At 43.6% G+C, this 17927-nt stretch overlaps 1 protein-coding gene across 1 annotated transcript in view; it reads right to left on the reverse strand.

Annotated features, from left to right (window-relative positions):
• PTGIS (prostaglandin I2 synthase) overlaps positions 1-17927 on the reverse strand; it is a 133759-nt gene that overhangs the window by 24630 nt on the left and 91202 nt on the right. The window contains exon 7 of the mRNA XM_075278065.1: positions 10531-10687. Coding sequence (XP_075134166.1) covers positions 10531-10687 — 157 coding nt within the window. The remainder of the gene's footprint in view (positions 1-10530; positions 10688-17927) is intronic.

Genomic DNA, 17927 nt, shown 5'->3' on the forward strand with positions numbered 1-17927 from the left:
CGGAGGAGAAAGTGGAGGAGAGCTGCCGAGAAGGCATACTCTAAGGAGACCCACAGCTTGAAGGAGAGATAACAGCACCAATCCAAAAAGCATTGGAACATAGAGAGTTCATAATACCTGCAAGGGTCAGGGAGCTCCAAGCCACGCCACTGCTTCAGTAGGATACGGGTAGAATGGGTCAGTCTAGCTATTTTAAGGTGCCAAATGAAGTTATTGAGGTCCATGTAAAGCAATTTAAAGAAACTAGGGGGTATATGAATTGAGAGTGTTTGTGAAAGATAGAATAGGTGGTTCAAGACATTCATTTTGTAAAAGGCGCACCTCCCAAACTAAGGGTAAGTTCCCTTGGACCATTGTTTCAAGCCCGACCTGAAGAAGTAGAAGGTGGTTCTTAATCTACAGCTTGCCCTGAGAGATCGACGCGATCATCTGGAAGAGTAGGAGGACTCTAATAGATTGGATTCCCTGGAGGAGCGAGACATTGTGTGGCTCCAATTTTTGAACGTTAACTTGAAGTTAGAAATGCTATGAAACTTGTGGAACATTAAGGGAGGGAGCGAGGTAGAGGGATCAGGTAAAAAAAAAAAAAAAAAGAGAGAGATCATGTGCACACAACCAAATCTGTATATGTCTACCGCCAATTCGCAGATCACCAATGGCAGAATTAGATCTACTCATCCAAAGTGGTGTCTCCAGGGTCAGGACAAAAAAACTAGGGGAGAGGTGGCATCCCTGGCTCGTGCCTTTCCAATGGGAAAGGGGAAGGTGAATACGCTGCTGAATCTTGAAGCCGACAAGTTGGGTAGAGCGAGAAGATCCAGGACCGCATCATGGGGCCTAGGCCAATATGATCCAAGTTCGTAAATAAGAAAGGCCACCCAACCCTTTGAAATGCCTTCTCTGCATCAGTGGAGAGAAGATATAATGGGAGGCTGTGTGTGTAAGGGTAGTGAATGGGATTTACAACCTTCACGGTGTTGTCCCTTGCCTCATGGGTTGGAACAAAACCGAACTGGTCAACATGCACCAAGTCAGGCAGGAGGGGGGCTAATCTCATAGCAAACACTTTAAAGAGAGGTACTGGACGGTAGTTTGCACACAACACAGGGTCCTTACCCTCCTGTATAATGGCAATCTGAGCACAAGTCATATCGGGAGGGAGGGAAGGCACCCTCTGACAAGGAATTATAGGCATTAGGGGGCCTAACAGTGCAGATGAGAACTTTTTGAAGTACAAGGCTGGGAGGCCATGATAGTATTAAACCTACACTACTCACAACCTAGGTATATTAACCATCAAGACCTCTACTAAATCTCAAAACATACCTAAATCTATCAGGAATAGCCTTAATAACAATAAAAAATATCAAACACGATAATTTTTTTATATTAGCAAAAAGTATCAAAAAGTTTATTGTTCAGCACAAAAAAGACATTTATTAACCCTTTCACTGCCAAGGGTCTTTGAAATTTTGCACCTCCAGTAACGAGAGCAATTTTCACAGTTTTGTGATATACAAATAAAACCTAAATTGCAACATTTAAAAAAGCATCCAACCCCCCCCCCCATACCTATATATTTTCTTAAAGTAGACACCTGCAGCATTGTCTCAATGCCACTTGGTACTGTATATGAACAGGCACCTTCATGCAATTTTGGTTTAAAGTGAATGTTTTATGAAAAAATGAAAATAAATGGATACTAGTTGTTAAAAGTGGAAACCAAACAATAAATTAAATGCACCAAACCTCCTAAAAATAAGAGTTCAACATGTGCAGAGGTCATACATATCACTTTGGCCTACACCCACATGCACGTGTCTTCAGAAAATCATCAGAACTGGAAGGAACAAAAATCTGCTTTGGAGCTAGAAATGTTAAAAAAGTATCATCCTATAAAATGTAGGGATTACACACCATGAAAAGTAAGTGAACCCCTAAACCCTATATATTTTTTGAAAGTAGACAACCTGAAGATTACAAATGTCTTAATGAGTCATCAATAGCCACATCTATCTTCATGCAACTTTGTGACAAACACAAATAATTTTTTTGAAAAAATGTGCTAAAACACATATTTGCACCTAAAACTCATGTTCAATCTCATATTCATATACAAAATACATTTAAAATAATAGCTTAAGGTGTACACAATGTTTATATATACTATATGTACCGCAAACATCAACTATAACAAGAGCTCCCAAAAACCATAATACAGAAGACAAGCAGGATTTTGCTGTTATTCACTATGTTAAAAATCTATACTGCACCTTGCAAACTGTAACTGTGATACCAAAATCTAACTTTTTCCAGATTACACAGCATACCGTATATAAAAACACAATTTAATAGTTCATATATACAACCACCTTCATGCAACATTGTGACAGACAGAGATTGCGAGCAAAAATTGCACAAAAATTCAAATTTGCCACTAAAGTGCGGCTCAAGCAATCCCTTTCTGCAAACAAATTGTACTTTCCAAAAAACTGCAATATGTGAGGAGTTCATGCATACCACACATATATATTTACAGGGGCAGGTGTTAAAGAATCGCCAAAAATCGCAGAAATGCGCCATCCCATTTTGTGCATGCAAATTAAATAGAACTTTACATAAAAATGTTATTTTCCATCCCCCTATAAAATTTTTAGCAATGTATACATTCATGTCTAGTGATAATCATTATTACTATTATTTTAGCGTGTGACGGATATTGTTAGAGGCATATTTTACTCTAGAAAGCTCAGGTATGGACAGGACAGGGATTGGGTGAAATTTAAATTTTATTCATAATTTTGTGTATATGTTGTGTGTTTGGTGCGACTTTTTTTTTTGACGCAAGGGAGAGAACACCTTCTCAGGTGTGTGGAGACTTATACAGCCATAGTTGCTCCACTGCAAGGGAACATGGGAAGAATATGCAAATCTGTCTCCCAAGATGTAAATAGGGAGACAGTGCCTCCAGACACCTGAGAAGGTGTTCTCTCCCTAAGAATAGACGTTATCCCCACAATCTGGTCTCTCAGCCCCTCACTTAAACCAAATCAATTCTCTCTAGGCTGCGCTGATGAAGTCCAAAGAGACAGAAACGGTGCCGTCCGTAGCTGAGAAATTGATTTGGTTATAACCTCGCATCATGCAGTAAAGACTTCTGGGAAGTCGGGCATGTTGTTCAGGGTGCTTGCTATAGAGGGCAGCATAACAGAGGCACTGTCTCCCTATTTACATCTTGGGAGAAATATTTGCATATTCTTCCCATGTTCCCTTGCAGTGGAGCAACTATGGCTGTATAAGTCTCCACACACCTGAGAAGGTGGTCTCTCCCTAAGGATAGACGTTATCGCCACAAGTTATGCAGAGTCAGATTGTTTCTCTGTCTCTATGCAGCTGCTGGGCTGCTCGTGCCCCCCTCCCTTTTGCGTTACAATTCGCAAATTGCTTGCTTAGACAGGAGGGGGGACACACTTTAGAGCCCTATATCTTTGGACTGCATCAACATATCTTGATGCTTTAAAATGCCCTTTAAAGAGGAGAATCTCATCTTTATAATGATACCACTTGAAGCACTTGTGATACAACTTATATTTTTGGAGCAATTCACTGTTGAAATGCTGTCGGGAATTGAGATCTGCAATTGGATCTCAATGCCAAATAGCGTTTTCAACAGTGAATCGCTCCAATACTGTAAGTTGTATCATCAAGATCTTGGTATCATTTTAAAGATGAGAGTCTCCTCTTTAAAATGCATTTTAAAGCATCAAGATATGTCGATGCAGTCCAGAGATATCGGCATTAGTAGGGAGGACTTAGTAGCTACGTCCTCTGCTACTGATGTGCCACCTTGGGAGAACGTAGAGCTTCGTGCTTGGCAGTGAAATGGTTAAAAAAACACATGTTGTTAAAGCAACAAGAAAAGATGCTAGGTTACGGTATCTCTACAGGCAGAAGTATTTGCATGCATCACAGAACAGTAATAGCATATGATATATATATATATATATATATATATATATATATATATATATATATATATACACTCACCGGCCACTTTATTAGGTACACCTGTCCAACTGCTCGTTAACACTTAATTTCTAATCAGCCAATCATGTGGCGGCAACTCAGTGCATTTAGGCATGTAGACATGGTCAAGACAATCTCCTGCAGTTCAAACCGAGCATCAGTATGGGGAAGAAAGGTGATTTGAGTGCCTTTGAACGTGGCATGGTTGTTGGTGCCAGAAGGGCTGGTCTGAGTATTTCAGAAACTGCTGATCTACTGGGATTTTCACGCACAACCATCTCTAGGGTTTACAGAGAATGGTCCGAAAAAGAAAAAACATCCAGTGAGCGGCAGTTCTGTGGGCGGAAATGCGTTGTTGATGCCAGAGGTCAGAGGAGAATGGCCAGACTGGTTCGAGCTGATAGAAAGGCAACAGTGACTCAAATAGCCACCCGTTACAACCAAGGTAGCCAGAAGAGCATCTCTGAACGCACAGTACGTCGAACTTTGAGGCAGATGGGCTACAGCAGCAGAAGACCACACCGGGTGCCACTCCTTTCAGCTAAGAACAGGAAACTGAGGCTACAATTTGCACAAGCTCATCGAAATTGGACAATTGAAGATTGGAAAAACGTTGCCTGGTCTGATGAGTCTCGATTTCTGCTGCGACATTCGGATGGTAGGGTCGGAATTTGGCGTCAACAACATGAAAGCATGGATCCATCCTGCCTTGTATCAACGGTTCAGGCTGGTGGTGGTGGTGTCATGGTGTGGGGAATATTTTCTTGGCACTCTTTGGGCCCCTTGGTACCAATTGAGCATCGTTGCAACGCCAAAGCCTACCTAAGTATTGTTGCTGACCATGTCCATCCCTTTATGACCACAATGTACCCAACATCTGATGGCTACTTTCAGCAGGATAATGCGCCATGTCATAAAGCTGGAATCATCTCAGACTGGTTTCTTGAACATGACAATGAGTTCACTGTACTCCAATGGCCTCCACAGTCACCAGATCTCAATCCAATAGAGCATCTTTGGGATGTGGTGGAACGGGGGATTCGCATCATGGATGTGCAGCTGACAAATCTGCGGCAACTGTGTGATGCCATCATGTCAATATGGACCAAAATCTCTGAGGAATGCTTCCAGCACCTTGTTGAATCTATGCCATGAAGAATTGAGGCAGTTCTGAAGGCAAAAGGGGGTCCAACCCGTTACTAGCATGGTGTACCTAATAAAGTGGCCAGTGAGTGTATATATATATATATATATATATATATATATATATATATATATATATATATATACATATACTAGCAGAGGACCCGACTTCGCACGGTTATATTACATTTTATGTTTGTGTAGTGGCCCCATAACAATTGTCCAGTTTTGAATTGGTGTATTATGTATATTGTATGTGTGTGTGTCCATAAGCATCATGTGATCATCTGTATCTCATTTTGGATATTCGTGACAAACCCGGGTTCGGTTGTTATGGAGATCTGGAGTGAAGCTATATCGCACGTACCTAATTGTTTGGCATGTGGAACTGTGTGCAGACACGCATGTTTAATCCTGCGGCATATGGAACTGTGTATAGACGCACGTATGTAATCCTCCGGCATGTGGAACTGTGTGAAGACGCGTTTATGTAATCCTCCGGCATGTGGAATTGTGTGTAGATGCATGTATCTAATCCTGCAGCATGTGTAATTGTGTGCATTATCACGTATTCAATCCTCCGGCAGGTGGTATTCTGTGCAGTGGCGCGTATGTAATCCTGCGGTATGTGGAACTGTGTGCAGACGTGCGTATCTAATCCTCTGGCGTGTGGTATTGTGTTAAGACATGTGTATGTAATCCTCCGGCTTGTGGTACTGTGTGCAGACTTGCGTATATAATCCTCTGGCGTGTGATACTGTGTGCTGGCCTGTGTATCTAATCCTCTGGCATGTGGAACGGTGTGCAGATGCGTGTATCTAATCCTTTGGCATGTGGAACTGTGTGTAGATGCATGTATCTAATCCTCTGGCGTGTGATACTGTGTGCTGACCAGTGTATCTAATCCTCTGGTGTGTGGTACTTTGTGCAGATGCGCGTATCTAATCCTCTGCCATGTGAAACTGTGTGCAGACGTGCGTATCTAATCCTGCGGTGTGTGTAAATGTGTACATTGGCGTGTATCGAATCCCACAGCTTGTGGTATTGTGTGCAGTGGCGTTTATGTAATCCTGCGGCATGTGGAACCGTGTGCAGACGCGCGTATCTAATCCTCTGGCGTGTGGAACTGTGTGCAGACGCACATATGTAATCCTACGGCATGTGGTACTGTGTGCAGACGTTTGTATCTAATCCTGTGGTGTGTGGAACTGTGTGCATATGCGCATATTCAATCCCCAGGCGTGTGGTATTGTGTGCAGTGGTGCGCATTGAATCCTGCGGCATGTGAAACTGTGTGCAGACTTGCGTATCTAATCCTCTGGCATGTGATACTGTGTGCTGACCTGTGTATCTAATCCTCTGGTGTGTGTACTTTGTGCAGATGCGCGTATCTAATCCTCTGCCATGTGAAACTGTCTGCAGACGCGCGTATCTAATCCTCTGGCGTGTGGTATTGTTTTAAGACGTGTGTATGTAATCCTCCAGCTTGTGGTACTGTGAGCAGACATGCGTATCTTATCTTCCGGTGTGTGGTACTTTGTGCAAACGCGCGTGCAGACACGCATATTTAATCCTCTGACGTGTGGAACTGTGTGAAGATGTGCGTATCTAATCCGTCGTCTTGTGGAGCTGTGTGCAGACACCCATATGTAATCCGTTGGCGTGTGGAACTGTGTGCAGACGCGCGTATGTAATCTTTCGGCATGTGGCACTTTGTGCAGATATGTGTATCTAACTCGTGGTCCCTGGCCTGCGTGACTCCCGCCCACCCAAACCCCTTTAGCGTGCCCCCCTCCTCCCATGCGTACTTCCAAACCCTACCCCCGCAGCATCCGTGGTAAGGGGGCCCTGGGCACCCCTCTGGCTCCCCAAACCACTGTTGTGCGGCCCCCTCCCCTCCCGCGTGACCCCCTGGGCCCCCAAAGTCCTATACCGTGGCCCCCGGCACCAAACACTACAGTCCCCTGTGGTTACTCACACAGCCGATCCACTTGCCCTGCCACAGCAAGTGAGGTGGCGTGTCCGCTTCACTCCGCAGCTGTGGGTATGCACCGTTATGTCCGGAGCGCAGGCTGTGCACACCCGAGCGGCTCTTCCTGCACCGCACAGCCAGCCTGCATGTCAATGTCGTGCCATAGCGGCGAGCCGCCGCCATGTTTTCCAGCTCGCACTTCGTCCATCGGGCCGCCCACAGGATGCAGCAGACCTATCGGAGCCCTGCTGAAGCCAGGGATGACGTCATCTTAGGTCCTGCAGTGTAGTAGGACCATACGTTCTCCGGTAGCGGTCGTGATGTCGGGGGATGGAGCGGCCTATGAAGTAGCCTATGTTTCCTTCCCGGTCACCATACAGGTATGTGTGCAATCTCAGCCAAATCCGTTCAGCGGTTTAGCCGTGACTGAGGAACAAACATCCAAACTCACAAACATCTGAAGTACTTTCACATTTATAATATTAATAGGATTAGTAGGATACAGATATGTTTGCAAACAGAAAAATAAATGGATAAATAGCATACATCAGTATCTAAAAATACTCAAAATTATGAGTCTCGATAAATTCATATCACATACATCAACATATAGGCATGCATGGAATTATAAACATGCATAAATGTGCAGACCATAGCTTACCATACATCAAAGGGGATTGATACACTCAAAATCAGAAATCCCAGATAATATAGTAGTATTAAATCATGGTCTGAACAAAGTGCAAAGGCTAACACATAGCCACATGAAATAATATATAAGAAAATAATTCACATTACCCAGACCAGCAACTTACACATAAAGACACCGTGACCTCCACTGTTTGATATTTTTTATTGTATTACGGCTATTCCTGGTAGGATTAGGTATGCTGGGAGGTGTTGATAGCCCAGGGCTTTATTGGGTTGCATGGATTGAAGTGCTAAAGCTACCTCTTCTTCGGATATAGGGAGATCCTTAGTACCCCAAAGTTGGTGAGATACTGCTGAAGCACAAAGTGCAGAGGGGAGACAGCCCAGGGGCGCACTGCCAATGAGGCAAGATGAGGCGACCGCCTCCGGCGGCAGATTTGGAGAGGCAGAGATTTCCCAATTATTTATTTATTTATTTATTTAAACTTTTTTTTTTTCTAAACTAGCCTAAGAACGGCCCTGTACTGGGCTGGCTTACACATCTGCGTCTTTCAATCATCCGCCTCATGCAGCACGGAGGTTAGGTTCACCACTGGGGCATCCAATCTGGGAAGGAGTGTTGGAGGTTATAGAGGTTAAGATAGAACTGGGCAAATTCTTCCATGATGAGATGCGGGTCGGATATCCATCTGCCTGCCGCATTATTAAGGGATCTGTTCTCTGAGGGGTCTGGCTAACGTTCAGCTACACTTATTTCAAAAATCAAAGAAATGGCTACGGCCTCTAGCTAGAAGGCACTTAATGCATGTATCCAGACACCCACAGAAACATTTGCAAGCTTGAGTAAGGGCAAAACGAGTCTTGGCTGCATTCCAGCTTTTATGCACCTGCTCCAGGGTGACAACCTTCGCAATCAGGGCTGCCAGTCCACAAGACCGGTCCTTTTTAATGTGGGATCTATGCTGAACAAATGCCTCCCTTACCACACACTTATGGGTGGCCAAGAGAGTCAAAGGGGACATATGATCTGTACAATGTTCCTTAAATAAAATGCAAATCTATTCTCCAGGATGTAATTAGGAGAACAGTGCACTCTGTATGTCGCCCTCTAGAGGGCAGCATCCTTAACATCATGCATGACTCAGTTAAAAAGTCTACTATCATGATGTGGATTTAATTGCCAAATTAGTATTTCTATTCCAAATACAGTATCAACTACGATAAGCATCTAGGTTACCGGGTGAGGAAAAGAGCAGCGCCGCTCCCTATCGGAAGTCTATATCATGGACAAACGCAATTTTTTTTTTTTTTTTACTCCAGAGTAACTCTTCTCAAGGGTATTGAGGCTGTTGGAACTGATGGAGGAAAAGACCAGGGCCAGATCAGAACAGAGTAAGAAGAGAAACAGAAGAGCAGGGAGGAAAAAGAGGCAGAAGAGGAGAGGGAGGAGAAGAGCAGTTAAAAAAAGCAAGAAGAAGGGGAAGAAAAGGATAGGCAAGTAAAACACTACAACACACCCCAATCAAAACTAGTTTAAGGAGTGGAGAAACACAAACAGTGAGTCAATTCACTTAAGCAGGTCTCAGGAGGGGAAAGGTAGAACAACAATGGGTTGCTACCCATTCCCCGAACTAAGCCAAAATATAGAAGAGTGAATGTAAGTGGGGCCACACACAGAGAGGCTCTGGGAAGATCGGAGAAATCATTGGCTACAGGACAGGTGCTGAAAAAGCTGGGAAGTTGAAGGACTGAAGTGAAGAACACTGGTTGCACAGGGAAGGAGGCTGGAGAGCAAGATGGCTCCATCTTGGAGCTGCTGTCCTGCAGAGAAGCAGAGGCAGCAGACATAAGAAAATGGGAGATCTGCGGCTCCAAGACCGTGGATGAGGTGTCCTTGCGACTAATTCAGCAGACAAGGCAAAACCGCTCAGGATCCGAGAGCTACTGAAGATGTGTCTTCACGCTGACATGATTAGGCCACGCCCTCTCCAACCTGAAACTTTGGGGATTCATCACCCACAAAGCGGAAGTGAAATAATTATACATTTGACTCTTGAGACCCCAAAGTATAATAGCTGGAGGCCCAGGGAAGGTGTATAAAAAAATAAACATTCAGTGAGGGAAAGTGCGCATAACAGTTTTTGGGGTTTTTTTGTTTGTTTTTTTACACATTTCATGAGTATCCACCTATTATAATCTGAGGGGATCCAAGACTGTAATCATTACACCTCTGGTTCAAGATGAACTTGCTTGATCTGAAACAAATCTTTGGGTCAAACTGTCTGAACCCAAAACAAATTTTTACCCCATAGTTCTGAGATGTGAGTTGCATGTCCTGACTTAAACTCTGTGTCCTCATGGCTTCTGGTATAACCAGGTTAGTAAATTGCCCTAATGTACCGGTATACAGATATCTGTATATACTTTATCAGTGCATTTTCAGTAGATGAAAGAATTGAAAGTGAAAAATAAGCATTTTAAATAAATAAAAAATTAAAAAATAGTGCACACATTAATAATGCATTTAAAATACAATTTTTGCTACACTGTAAATACAGTACAACACAGTAACCATGCACATTTTTCACAGCTGAGATGTGCACGCTACATTCATTTACATTACTTACAAAGCTGAAGAGTATACCTGAAGCCAGTTACTGAATTTCCCTGACTATAGGATATGATATGTACCCTACCCAGGGAAGTAGCTATTATATAAGTGGTAAGGGACTACTCACGAAGTACAATAGCACAGTCCAAAGTCTCCTGGTTGATACCATGCTGCATCTTGCACCTTCCCAACAAATTCTGCTGTTCTGCTTGAACGGCTGCCATAGCCTTTGGGTTCTTCAGGAGAAACAGAAGGAGCCAAAAGGCAGCAGGACCTGTGTTCCCCTATAAAGTAATGACGGGGTCATATTAGAATCACTTAATACTTTTTTTTATTACATTTTATTTATATAGCGCCAACATATTCCGCAGCACTGTACAATTTATAGGGTTCAGATACAGACATACATAACAAAGAACGTCATTTCACACAATGGGACTGAGGGCCCTGCTCAAAAGAGCTTACAATCTATGAGGTAGAGGGGGTGACACAAGAGGTAGCAGGGGCGGCATTCCTTATACAGTGTTCAGACAATTTTGTGCATTAGGAATTGTGATAGGCTTGTCTGAAAAGATGCGTCTTTAGTTTGCGTTTGAAACTGTAAAAGTTGGGAGTTAATCTTATTGTCCGGGGTAGAGCATTCCAGAGAAGTGGTGCAGCTCGGGAGAAGTCTTGTATACGAGCGTGGGAGGTTCTGATAATAGAGGATGTAAGTGTTAGATCATTGAGTGAGCGGAGAACACGGGTTGGGCGGTAGACAGAGATGAGGGAAGAAATGTAGGGAGGTGCGGCATTATGGAGAGCCTTGTGGATGAGAGTAATAACTTTATATTTTATTCTATAATGAATAGGCAGCCAATGTAGTGACTGGCACAGACCAGAGGCATCGCTGTAGCGTCTAGCCTGATAGATGAGCCTGGCCGCTGCATTCAGAATAGGGGGCCGAGGACCGAGCCCTGAGGAACCCCAACAGCAAGGGAAAGAGGGGAGGAAACAGAGCCCGCGAATGATACACTGAAAGTGCGGTCTGAGAAATAAGAGGAGAACCAGGAGAGCGCAGTGTCATTGAGGCCGACTGAGCGGAGCATAGTGAGGAGAAGTTGATGGTCAACAGTGTCAACAGCTCCAGAGAGGTCCAAAAGAATAAGAAGAGAGAAGTCACCATTGGATTTAGCCTTTAGTAGATCATTAGAGACTTTTGTGAGAGCTATTTCAGTAGAGTGCAGAGCGCGGAAACCAGATTGTAAGGGGTCAAGCAGAGAGTTAGCAGAGAGATAACGGATTAACCGAGAATAAACCAGGCGTTCCAAAAGTTTAGAGATGAAGGGGAGGTTAGAGATGGGTCGATAGTTAGCAGCACAGGATGGGTCCAGGGAGGGTTTTTTCAGTAGCGGGGTTATAACAGCATGCTTGAAGGAGGATGGGAAGATTCCAGAAGAGAGAGAGAGGTTAAATATTTTAGTAAGGTAAGTAGTGACAACAGGGGACAGAGATTGGAGAAGGTGTGAGGGGAAGGGGTCACTACTGCAGGTTGTGGGGTGAGATGAAGAAAGTAGCTGGGAGACTTCCTCTTCTGTGACAGGTTCAAAAGATGAGAATGGACAGTCTGAAGTGCGGCTGGTGAGGGGATTAGTACTATCGTAGGTGTGGGAGTCAATGCCACCTGGGGCTTGGGCAGTAATTTCCTGACGGATCTTATCAATTTTATCATGGAAGTACATGGCCAGGTCATCAGCACTAAGGTCTGTGAATGGCGTCTGCACCTTGGGTGTGAGTAAGGAGTGAAAGGTTTCAAAAAGCCTTTTAGGGTTGCTGGAGAGAGAAGAGATGAGGGCGGTGAAATAGTCTTGTTTGGCGAGGTAAAGGGCAGAGCTATATGTTTTAAGCATAAACTTGAAGTGGAGGAAATCTGCAGGTGAGTGTGATTTTCTCCAGAGACGTTCGGCACACCTAGAGCAGCGCTGAAGAAATCGTGTCTGTGGCGTGTGCCAGGGCTGCTGCCTCCTATGTGGGACTTTACGAGTGGAGGGGGGAGCAACCTCATCCAATGCATTTTTGAGGGTTTCATTATAGTGACTGGTGGCCAGATTGGGACAGGAGATTGAAGAGATGGGGGACAGGGAGGACTGTAGAGTATCTGAGAGGTGCTGGGTGTCAATAGCACGCAAGTTCCTATATGTGTGATGGGTAGGGGCGTCTTGTGAAGGGGAGAGAGCACTGATGGTGAGAGATAGAAGGTTGTGGTCAGAAAGCGGCAGAGAAGAGTTAGAAAATTTAGAGATTGTGAGGAGTCGATGGAAGACTAGATCAATCGTGTTACCATCTATATGTGTGGCGGAAGAAGAACATTGTGAGAGACCAAGAGAAGTGGTTAATGAGAGAAACTGTGAGGCAGCCGGGGAGTGAGGGGGGCAATAGGGATGTTAAAGTCACCCATGATGAGGGTAGGAATGTCACTGGATAAAAAGTGGGGAAGCCAAGAAGCAAAGTGGTCCAAAAATTGGTAGGGTGAGCCAGGTGGGCGGTAGATCACAGCTACATGTAAGGAGAGTGGGCGGAAAAGTCTGATAGCATGGACTTCAAATGAGGAGAATGTGAGTGAGGGGACCGGGGGAATGGACTGAAAAATGCACTGCGGTGACAGAAGTAATCCTACCCCACCACCCTGTCTATTATCAGGCCTAGAGGTGTGTGCGAATTGTAGGCCACCATGACACAGAGCAGCAGGGGAGGCCGCATCTGCCTGCTGGATCCAAGTTTCAGTAAGGGCGAGCAGGCTGAGGGATTTACTAAGGAATAAGTCATTAATGTATTCTAGTTTGTTACACACTGAGCGGGCGTTCCAGAGAGAGCAGTTAAAAGAGACAGGGGAGAGATGAGGGGAAGGAACACGGTAAATATTGATGAGGTTTGTAGGCCTTCTATGTGTGCAGGAAGAAGAGTTAGTGAAGGAAGGAGGGCCGGGGTTAGGAGAAATGTCCCCAGCAGCTAGGAGGAGCAGAATGGACAGAGACAGAAGGTGGTTCAGGGATTTATGTGGGCGCTTATGTTTAGTGTCACTGCTAAAAGAAATAAAGGGATGATTACAGAGTGTGAAAAGTATGTGAGAGCTGTACATGGGAGAAGGAAGATGAGATGGCATACTGTGATATTAACACTTTAAACCATTCTTAAGAATTCAGCAAATTGCAGAAATCAATAATACTGTGTGTGTACATGAGGCATAAACACATCAGACATCTTCCTGGTAATGTGAACTGTGCTCCTGTGTAATAATCATATTACCATGGACTGATTTTTGCCCACTGAAAGTAAGCAGAATATAAGCAGAGATATAGCAGATCGTGAGCAATTAGTACAAAGAACATATGGAAAAATTGTATAACTTTTCATAATGCAAACAATAGTCTCAATATTGGTCGGAAACTGGACAACCCCTTTATCTCCTGAGCTGGGCTACATTCAAGTATACACATTTACTTCAATTGAAAAATTAAATTTTATTCTAAGCAGGAAACTTTTCTAATTCCTAGCCTCACATATATTGCTTCTGCATTACTATTAATTGTAACTGCTTCATCAGAGATACATTCTAGCAAAGTGCATCATATTTTCAGTACCCCTGCTTCACCTTGGCACTGATATGCGGCTGCAAGTTTTGAGCTGACGTTAGAGGACATCCAATTGATGACATGATTGGACAAGTCTCCTTCCCAAGCATCCTTGGCCAACAGAAGTGCAAGTACGGTATCTAAAGTCATAAAACTGTCATGACACCAAAGAACAAACAATAAATAAATGAATCTCTCAACAGATGCATATTAGCAAAGCTATCTCAAGTACCCCCATCCTGGCTTGAAGCTTGTGTCATATATGATGGTCCAAAAACCACAAGGTTCACATCATATGACCCGGATGTTTTGCATGTATGCATAGTAAACAAACATTTAAGAAACAACTATACAAAAAAACAATGATTAACCAAAAAAATCACAAATTCAATATGATAATCATACAGTGTTGGCCAAAAGTATTGGCACCCCTGCAATTCTGTCAGATAATACTCATTGTCTTCCAGAAAATGATTGCAAGCACAGACTCTTTGGTATTAATATCTTCATTTATTTTGCTTGCAATGAAAAAACACAAAAAAGAATGAAAAAAAGAGAGTCAAATCATTGATCATTTTTACACAAAACTCCAAAAATGGGCCAGACAAAAGTATTAGCACCCTCAGCCTAATACTTGGTAGCACAACCTTTAGACAAAATAACTGCAAACAACCGCTTCCGGTAACCATCAATGAGTTTCTTAAGGGTGAGTTCACACTGAGTATACGCCAGCTTATTCTGAACGTAAAACACGTTCAGAATCAGCGGTGTATAAAGCAGTCCCCATTCATTTCTATGGGAGTCGGCATACGAGCGCTCCCCATTGAAATGAATGGGATGCTTTTTTCACTATGAGCACTCCCATTGAAGTGCCCGCGTGTACGGCTAGCTGTGCTCATGCCGAGCCGTACACGCGAGCACTTCCCATTCACTTCAATGGGAGTGCTCGTAGTGAAAAAAGCAGCCCACTCATTTCTATGGGGAGCACACGTATGCCGGCTCCCATAGAAATGAATAGGAACTGCTTCATACGCCGCTGATTCTGAACGTGTTTTACGTTCAGAATAAGCTGGCATATACTCAGTGTGAACTCACCCTAAGGGTGCGTTCACACGCTGTAACGTGGAGCTCGATCTGGCACGTATACACATGTCAGCAGATTGCGCGCTCAAAATGCTCCCATTCATTTCAATGGGAGTTAGGAGCGTATACGCCGCGTTATTTTGTGCCCGTAATTTTGCAGTCAGGATTTATTAAATTCCCATGTTTTTTGTGTGAGTGGGACAGTAGAGCTCGTGACCTTCATTGGATAAAAAAAGAATGGCCTGTTCGTCAATCCCTTACTCCTGGAGAGAAAAATGTTCTGCGGAGGAGCTTGGTTGATACGAAAAAAATTTTGCTCCCTCCTCTTCACATCAAATTAGGCATTATGAAACAATTTGTGAAAGCCTTACCTAAGACTGGAACATGTTTCACATATTTGAGAGAAAAATTTCCTCACTTCTCAGAAGCGAAACTTAAAGAAGGTGTTTTCGTTGGGCCTAATATCCGAAATCTGATGTTTGATGTTAACTTTGAAGCGACAATGACAGAAGATGAAAAGGAGGCATGGAAAGCATTCAAAGGTGTGGTAACCAAATTTCTTGGAAATCACAAAGATCCAGACTACGAAAAAAATCATTGAAAATATGCTGCAAAAATTTCAAAATCTAGGATGTCTGATGAGCCTCAAACTTCACTTTTTGAATTCGCATGTGAGATTTTTCCCTGAAAATCTTGAAGCTGTTAGCGAAGAACAAGGCGAACGCTTCCATCAGGATATCAAAGTGATGGAGAAAAGATATCAGGGTCGTTGGAACGTTGCAAAGATGGGAGACTACTGCTGGTCGCTACATCTAGACCAACCAGAAAAATCGTACAAAAGGAAAAGCAATGTATGCAGTTTACCGGCAAAGAAATTTGAAAATACAAACAGAAAAAAGTAATAGTAAATAGTAGAAGTAAAGTAATACCATAAGAAAGTAAATAAACAATGTTCATTATAAATGTATGTTAAATTTTCAATTTTTCTATTATAAATTTCATTAGTTGCGCATGATATCCGAAATAACGTTTGAGGCTAATTAGAAAAAAAAAAGGTGGGTGATACAGAAAAACTAATTGCAGATTCGTGATCAGCACTTAAAAAACATTTAAAATCACCTTACCAGACAAAAAAGTTTTCAAAAAGTGTTTTTTTGTCAGACAGTGTTAGCTTACTAGCCTTGATACTAGATAGGTATACCAATATATCAATAAAAGCGGGCTAATTCAAAATTAGGATTAACATACAAAAAGTATATGTGGAATATCCTTTCTAAAGGCTATGAAAATATATGTTTAGTTAAAAATGAGTTTTCCCAATTATAGAATCCCTTTAAGGGCTAATTCACACGGGGCAAGTTGGCAGCGGATTTTGACACAGAATCCTTCTCAAAATCTGCTGCTCCCATTGACTTCAATGGGAGCCGCTCGCTTTTTTTCCGCTAGCTTGTAGCGGAAAAAAGAAGTGAGCTGCCCTATCTTGCCGCAGATTCCGCGACTGAATCAGCTTCAGCGTCCATGGCGCGAGGCTCTGGCCCATTCATTCGGGCTGATTCCATCGTGGAATCGTGCGGCGGAATGCGTAGACGCAGAATCCCATGTGAACTAGCCCTAAAGGTCAATCTCTCCAAGAGCGAAGCCTTTAATATTACCTTACCATCACCAGAAGTTGTACACCTAGCCTTGCAATTCTCCTTGAAATGGCAGCCTCATGTCATTAAATATCTCGGGATACCCTCGAACCCTACTGATCTCTTCCACTGGAACTACCTCCTCTCACTGGATAGGACTGCGGATGACCTGCGGAAATACGGCCCCCTAGTTCTATCCTGGATTGGCTGTATTAACACCCTGCTCTGTGATTAATTGACTGGCACTATAGGCGCTTGGAAAAACAGTGGGTATCCATTGAGGCAGATTTACTCTCCAGACAACTCCTCTCACTGCCGTGGATTCCACCTCAATTTCGCCCAAAATTGTCTGAACGCACATTCCTGACCAGTCATTTCCACGTGGGACTTGGGTGACCCAAAAATGGCTTGATAGTCAGAATACCAGGACCCCTAAATCCAATTTTTCATAATCCTATGTTTCGTCTGGGCTAGAGAGCGTCACTGGGAATGTACACTTTCCTTCCTTTGCACAACTACAGGCCTCTAGTCCTGACCATCCTCTGTCCTGGTTGGAGTACAATCAACTCCTTGGCTTCCTCTGGAAATATCTTCCTACTTCTCTCCACTAGTCCCACTGCTCTGGAGAGCGTTTTCCTGCAGTCAGAAGTGACCCCCTTCTTTTTTACAATAGTCTCCTGACTGTGCTGTCAATAAATTCCCCCCTTACACTAGGTTCTGGAAGACTGACCTTCAGACACGCCTTTCCCCTGCTGACTGGTCCAGGTCCTTCTTATTTGCCCACCAATTATCACTGCCCCGCAGTGCACAGGAGAAGAACTTTAAAATTCTTACTCATTGTTATCTATATCCGGATCTCCTCTAGAATCTATCCGAATGACTCAACCTCTGCTGGTGCTGTGGTTCCAAGAAGGGTACTATCCACCATATCTGGTGGGAATGTGGGGTCATTCAGACCTTCAGTCTTCCATCTTTGACTTGTACTCTAAGGTTAGTGGTTGATCCCCTGTGACCTTCCCCCCAGCTCGCTCTCCTCTCTGTTATCCCAAGTAGGATTTCAGAGGTTAAGGGTAGTCTCCTGCGGCACGTCCTTATTGCTAGCAGAATGGTAATCCCTAGGCACTGGTTTACCTCTGTGGTCCCCACACTGATGAAATAGCATCAAGAGTTCCTTCGCATATGAAGGATGGAGTCCCTTG

Source organism: Leptodactylus fuscus, chromosome 6 (genome assembly GCF_031893055.1).
Source record: "Leptodactylus fuscus isolate aLepFus1 chromosome 6, aLepFus1.hap2, whole genome shotgun sequence".
Taxonomy (NCBI): domain Eukaryota; kingdom Metazoa; phylum Chordata; class Amphibia; order Anura; family Leptodactylidae; genus Leptodactylus; species Leptodactylus fuscus.